At 46.6% G+C, this 6,672-nt stretch overlaps 1 protein-coding gene across 3 annotated transcripts in view; it reads right to left on the bottom strand.

Moving 5' to 3' along the window:
* Positions 1-519: 519 nt before the first annotated feature.
* ARID5B (AT-rich interaction domain 5B) overlaps positions 520-6,672 on the bottom strand; it is a 182,163-nt gene continuing 176,010 nt past the window's right edge. For all 3 annotated transcript variants that reach the window (XM_002718470.5, XM_008270095.4, XM_070057697.1), the window contains one exon: positions 520-6,608. In XM_002718470.5, coding sequence (XP_002718516.2) covers positions 4,440-6,608 — 2,169 coding nt within the window. In that variant the 3' untranslated portion in view covers positions 520-4,439. The remainder of the gene's footprint in view (positions 6,609-6,672) is intronic.

Here is a 6,672-nt window from a genome sequence, read left to right as displayed (position 1 = left end):
CCCCAGAAGTGGGTCATGTTGAGGTTTTGTATGTATGGGGGTGACTGTCTGATTAACTCTCTTTCCTCTGAGATTTATAAGCTCTAGTGACAATATCTTTTACTTACCACTGTATTTAGAGCTCCGGGCACTAGGCTTGGCAGTTAAGGCACAAGTAAATGTTTGCTGCCAAATAAATATCAACTTTCGTGACTTGCTAGCAGAAAATCAGGTAAATAAAGGAAATGTTCAGACTTATGAGCTCTGGATTCAAATCATGGCTCTGTCATTTGTTAGCCAGATGGTCTTGGGCAGGTGGATCTACCTCTCCTAGACTTTTGTTTTCTCATCACTGAAATGGGCATAGCCATACCTAAAGTTATGAAGATAAGAGATAATGTATGCAAGTTGAGCATGCAGTAGGTTCTCAATGAAACTCATCACCCCTATAATCCAATTTAGTGAGCATGGGATGGCAAGACCATTGAAGAGGGCACAGGGCTCCTCAGGAAGAAGTGACAGACTACTCACACCCAAAAAGAAACAGATAGTAACATTTTTTATTAAATATTACAGTGGATCAAAAAGTACAAAATATCTCTTGCCTGCTATGTGATTGGGAAACTATTGGCACGTAATACAGTATCAAAAGCAGTAATAAGTACAATTTGGAAAACATACAAAATTGAGTGTTTATAGTTGGCTCAGCATTCTTCTGGTAGTGTTTAAACTAATGCAAAGGTTACTCAATAACCTCTCCATTGGGAAACTATATAATATCACTGGGCCATGTTGCTATATACAAAAAAATCACCTTACAGAGCATAGAGGTTACAGAGCTGGAATCACCAAAAGTATACAATATTTACAACACAGGAACCTTTAAAAAATTATAAACAGCCAAGAGATTATGCTGCTGTTCTTCAGACATATTTCAACCATGGGGAGACAAGCAGAATATCAAATACATCAACAGCCAACACTGGAGTTTAAGTGCTCAAGGTAATCATTGCAATGGTGTGGGTCTCACCAGGGCAAAATCACTCCCATTTCTCTTTGAAATTGGGACAAGAGTAAAACCAGACCAGATGGGACTTGGCTGACCACCACCAAATGTGACTCTGTGGGACAACAAGTGAAGAGAAATAAATGGTTCTCTTTGAAGGCACACTACATAAAATATTTTTGTGGGACCACCTCGAAATTTCCATCAGACACACCAACACAGTGAAATACAGTACTTGGGAATTCATGCACCAGGTCAGAAATTCGTAAAGTCAACACTGAGTTTTAACAAACCCTTTGTATATGCCCTGATAAACAAGTGAACTTAATAGCATCTAGCTAGTCGATAAATAAGTCAGTCCTGTGGCAAATATTACAAGTTCAAATCACTTATTAGCAGAATTCTTAATTCTGAAACTCGGTTGGGCTCTATTTTTTTTTTAATGTTGAGTTGCCAAAAGTTAAATCAGAAGTTGCATGAAAAGTTTTTTCAAAAACTATTTTTTGGAATCTCCAAATCTCCAATAAATCATGGTCTTAGTGCATTTGGAATTGCAACATTTCTTGGAAGCCACACTCAGTAAATAGATTTATGACCCCATTGCCAATTAGATTCTACAGTTTCCTTTACAGAACAACCAATAACAATGGTTTGATTGCACAAAGAAAGGCTTGTGCAATTCCATTCAATAATAAGGCCCCTTGAACTCAAACAATGCAAACAAAGCCCTATTTAAGACTTTTTAAAACGTAGTTCTCAGCCAATGAAGAATTCAATGGTCTTTTTGAAAGATTTCCAAGATCTCTGTTCAGAGTTTTAAAACAAATAACACACTGCTTCTGTCCGGGACGTATACCCGTTTCTCTTTATTTGTCCTGATGTTTTGCTGAGGGTATGAGCTCCCTCAGACAGAAACAGTGAGTCTTCTCTCAGAAGAGATGAGAAAAACAAAAGCTGCACTATGTTAACATTGTTTGAAAATGGTGTGATCAAATTCCAACATGATGAAACAGACTAAAATCATGGCAGTGAGGAAAACAAATGCCCCATCTTCCAAATGAATAGGTGAGCTCCACTGGGGAACAGACACCCCCCATTTTTTTTTTTTTTTTTTTTTTGAGAAACAAACTCATAGAAACCATGTAGTACCATCTAGCCCATGTCTGCTGCAGAAGCACAGGAGTTTTGTTTCCTGTCCATGTCCTCTGGTTCTATGACCATTCAGTCTAGTGCAACTTTCTTCTGTGTGTCCTGGCCAGCATTTTGCCTGCTGGAATTGAGATTTTTTTTTTCCACCCCCTCTATCTTGTGCAATAGCAGGATAATCTGCACTCACACATTTATAATCTAAATTCTACTAGTCTATCTATGGTTCTATTAAATATATATATATATATATTATTCCACAGGAAGGTAAATAATTAATTGAAGCAAATGGAACTCTTAACACTGGATCTCTACATTCTTTTGTTTCCAACTTTGGATATTAAATATGTTACATGGAATATTTGGCTTCATATCATGGAGACATTTCAATACAAATGCACGACATGCATGGCTTTGTGTAAGAGCCGCAGTTTCATTGTTACCAGTTTAGAGTACTTTGCAGTGAGTTACCTATTTAGAAGTTGAAAATTGTCATCAGTTTTTGTAGAATTAAATATCTCAGAGGTAAAAGACTTGGTTAACTATGGTCCTAAAGCCTACTAGTAGTGTTGGGGGATGGGAACGGTGGGCCGGGGAGTTCATTAAAGCAACCTTCAGCAGGGATGGGACTTGGGAACAAAATCCACTCTCTGTGTTGGTCGATTTTTGAGACACCTAGAAAATGCATCCACTTTGATATTACACCTTGGCAGCAAATGGTATAGAGTGGAAGAACGACTGTAGACATTCTCCACACCTTCCAGCTGCTTCAACAGCCTGACCATTGATTTCCAACAACAAAAGAAATCATAATGCGGACAATATTTTCAGGTGATTAAAAACATGAGCCAAACCACCCTGTGTGCATGGACACACTCACCGCTCAGGCTCATAATCCCAAAGAGGATGACTTCCTTTTGAAACGGATAGCCTAGTATGCCAGTTATCCCCAAAGAAGTGGCCTGGGAGATTCTTCTTGGGAATGACAAGAAATCAAGTTGATGGAGACACTGTGGCCACCCAGCAAAGCTCCAAGGCTGCCAGGCCCTCAGCTGCTCCTTCTCTGCTGGACAGCCGAGCTGTACCCTCTTCCCAGCCCCCTTTCCCAGGCCATTTAAAGGGATCAGGGCCAACACCAATGTCAATCAGTTTGGCTCCTGTTCTAATTTCTGAAATTCCTAAGATATCTGTGCAGCCCACAAATATGTCCTCTAGACTCTTGTTATTCAGCAGCCTGCTGCCAGCGAAGTTTTGTTTTTATGATTCCTCTGGTATGTAGGGCAGTTTCACAGCCTAGATAAGGTAAGTACAATGCTCAATATTTTCACATAACCCAATACTTCAAAGCAAAGCATTTGGCCGGGTAAGCAGTGTCTAAGCTCTTTCAACTATGCCATTTATGAGGAACAAAATCCGTAAGTTGCGGGTCGGCAAAGGAACGTTCTTTGCACAACTGTGTGCTCGGCTGCTTCTCTTTCATTTGTTCCACTAGAATCAGTTGCTTCAATTTGTAAACAATAACTTTACCACCCAAAGCTGCTCAAAATGATAAGATGTGGCAAAATTACAAACACACATCAACACCGAGGACAGTCAGTCAGCCTTTAAAACAAACAAAACAAAACAAAACAAAAAGACCTGCAAACAAAAGCTGTACTGTTTAATTAAAATAAAAAAAAAAGGACAAGGAGGAACCGGGAGAAAATGGAACGACCTGTATATAAATTAGGTGAGCAAACAGTGATCCGGGTAGTTTTAAGAAGCAAATATATACAGTCAATTTAACAGTGTTTACTTCTCTGGATTGTTGAATAGTGTCAAAATGAAAGATCTCTTGAAGTTTCACTATACATTGCATTGATTGAACCTTGGAGAGTTTTGTGAAAAGAGTGGGGGGCATCCCTTGGCATGGCTCTGCCAGCTTCCTTGCCCCTTCCTCTGAAAAGCCGGCCCCCTTGGTTTAGCCCAGATTGTTTCCTGACCATCCAAACTCAGACCGGGCCCTCTCAGTTCTTCCTGGATATACATAAACCCCTTCAGAAGACCCACAGGCAAAGTGAATGATCCGGAGGTGCCAGGGCATCCGAGTAGCAAGGGGGGAGGGGGGTCGACACTGACCAGCCGAGGCCAGAGCTGTCCCAGAAGACTCAGGCATCTTCACCTCCCATCTCGGCCTCTGTGGCTGGGACTCATCGTACCCCCAGATTAGAAGAAATACTGACTTCTAACTCTATGAGCCGCCCGCCCCAGGGCAAAGGGGTGCAGCTCCGGCAGCCAGGCCGTCCTGGGACGCAGGGCAGAGCCAGGCCTACAGTTTTGTGCTGGGGTGTACGGACGACAGCTGGGAAGACGGGAAGGCAGCTTGAGGATTGATAGCAGCTAAAGGGTAAATGCTGTTGTGCAAAAGGTCCCCGTACGAACTTCCTACCGGCGTGGCCGCAGCCAGGTGTCTGTAGAGCTGCTGAGAATTTGTGGGCGATGTAAAAATGCCTCTTTGCATCACAAGCGAGTGGAAAGCCAGGGGCTGCATGAGTGGAGAAAGCACAGTCTGGTTTTTCAAGTACTGCAGAGAATGAGAATACCCAGCTGGGAGCCTGGAGTTGAGGCCCGAGTTACACAGGCTCCCAGAATACAAACCTGGGAAGATCGGGGAGGAGAGGGGCAGCTTGTGGCCCTCCGATCCGCCCCCCGAATGCCCACCGTACGCTGCCTTGCTGCCTTCGCTCTCCTGCTCAGAGGCCTTCTCCTTCCCAGAGACCTCCTTGGACGGGTCCAGCGGAGACACGGCCCGGGCTTTTTTCCCGGCAATCACCAGGTCCAAATCCTCCAGGCTGCGCTTGATGGGCCGCGCCGCGCCTATGTTCTGAGGGCTCATCTTCCGGTGCAGGATAGGGTGGACCATGCCTTCCATCTTTCGGAAATTCTCCAGTCTCACGTGGTGAGGCTTCCCGGACCGCGAAAGCGACTCGGGGTACTTCTTGGGGGCCGACATGGTCATAGGCGAGACCCGGCAGGCTTTCGGGTGACAGTCTCGACTCTGGCTGCTTATGACGTGGAACTGGGGCATGCCTTTGCTCTCCTGGGGCCCCGGGGCCGAGTGGGCCAGACCCAGCACCTTGCCGGTGGGTTTGTGCGGATTCTTGGGAAGGCTCAGATCCGTTGGCTGATCATCCGTGGGGGCGTCCGCCGCGGCCACCTTCTTGTCTTGCAGGTGCAGGGAGGCGAGATAATTGACATGGAGCTTCTCTTGGTGTTTGTGGGAAGGAAACGAATTGTTTTCCGATTCCCTGTACATGTCCCGGGAGGGGTACTTGGACGGCTGCTCGTTGTGGAGGTGGTGCTCGGTGTGTCTGTAGAGGCTGTGGAGGTGAGGGGAGGAGTAGAAGTCTGCCAGGAAGCTGGGCATGTGCGAGTGGGGGAGTGCCCTTTTCTCTAAGAGTTTATCCTTGCCCTCCTGCATTTCTTGCTTCAGGATGTAGGAGTCAGCCAGGGAGTTAAGGTGATGATGCTTGGAAAAGCTGCAGCGGTGGGCGTCGGCACGACCCAGTTTGTCGTGCTTGAAAATGTCATTGATGCTCTTCCTCTCCTCCGAGGGCTTGCCCTTGAAACTCTGCACGTGCTGAATCACCGACGGCCGACTCACCGCCATGTGCTCAGTGCTTTGGCTGTGGTGGGTCTGGGACAAACCGGAACACAGGTCGTCCCGGGCTATGAGTTTCTTTTTGCTGATCAAGGGGGGTGGGGAGCCGTAGGGGTAGCTGCTGGAGAGGCCGGCCCCACTCACTTGGGACAGAAGCTTCTTCTTGGCCAGGGGGGACATGATGCCCGGGTTGCCCCTGGAGTACAGCAAGGGCGTGTAATTCAGTCCATGGTTCTCATTCAGCGGCCCCGTCAGGTCTTTGTCCTTGAACATGTCGAACGACTGGACCACGAGGACCTTCGGGGTCTGCTTGAGTGCGTTGTGGATGTCGTCGCTGCCCAGCTGGTCCACCTTCACGGTGCAGTTGGCGATGTAATCGGCCATGGCTGGGAGTTTGTCCTCGTCCGCCTCACTCTGGCTTGCCGCCGGGGGCTGTGTCGGGGGGAAGCTGGGAAAGGGGGCTTCGGGGAGGTCGCTTTCAGGGCTCTCTGTGAAACAGCAGGGTTTAGATTCTTGCTTTGAGTCTACCAGGGCGCTGGGAGGAGTGAGGGGCTGTTTGCCAGCTCCGAGCTTCGCGGCCGGGTCCCTTTCAGGGGCCAGGGGAGCATCTGGAAGCAGAGGCGCAGGCGCCTTCTCTCCTGACTCCTCGGCCTCCTTCTCGCTGTGAGAGCCTTGGTCTGTCTCACTGTCCTTTTCTGGGTCTGCTCTGGATCCCAGAGGCCTCGCCACAACCTCCTGGTACCCGTCCACTTTTTTCTTCACGTCTGTGGCTGGGAGAGGGTCTGTGACGTTTTTCTGGTTTAAAGTCTCATGCTCTTTCTCTTGTTCCGCAGAAACCTGATCAAATATTTCAAAAGACAGTCAGATGAAAACCAAACACACTGACATGTTTTGCTATGAA

This window comes from Oryctolagus cuniculus, chromosome 15, assembly GCF_964237555.1.
Source record: "Oryctolagus cuniculus chromosome 15, mOryCun1.1, whole genome shotgun sequence".
Taxonomy (NCBI): Eukaryota; Metazoa; Chordata; class Mammalia; order Lagomorpha; family Leporidae; genus Oryctolagus; species Oryctolagus cuniculus.
Note: the sequence above shows the minus strand (reverse complement) of the source record. Positions and strands in the feature narration are given on the sequence as shown.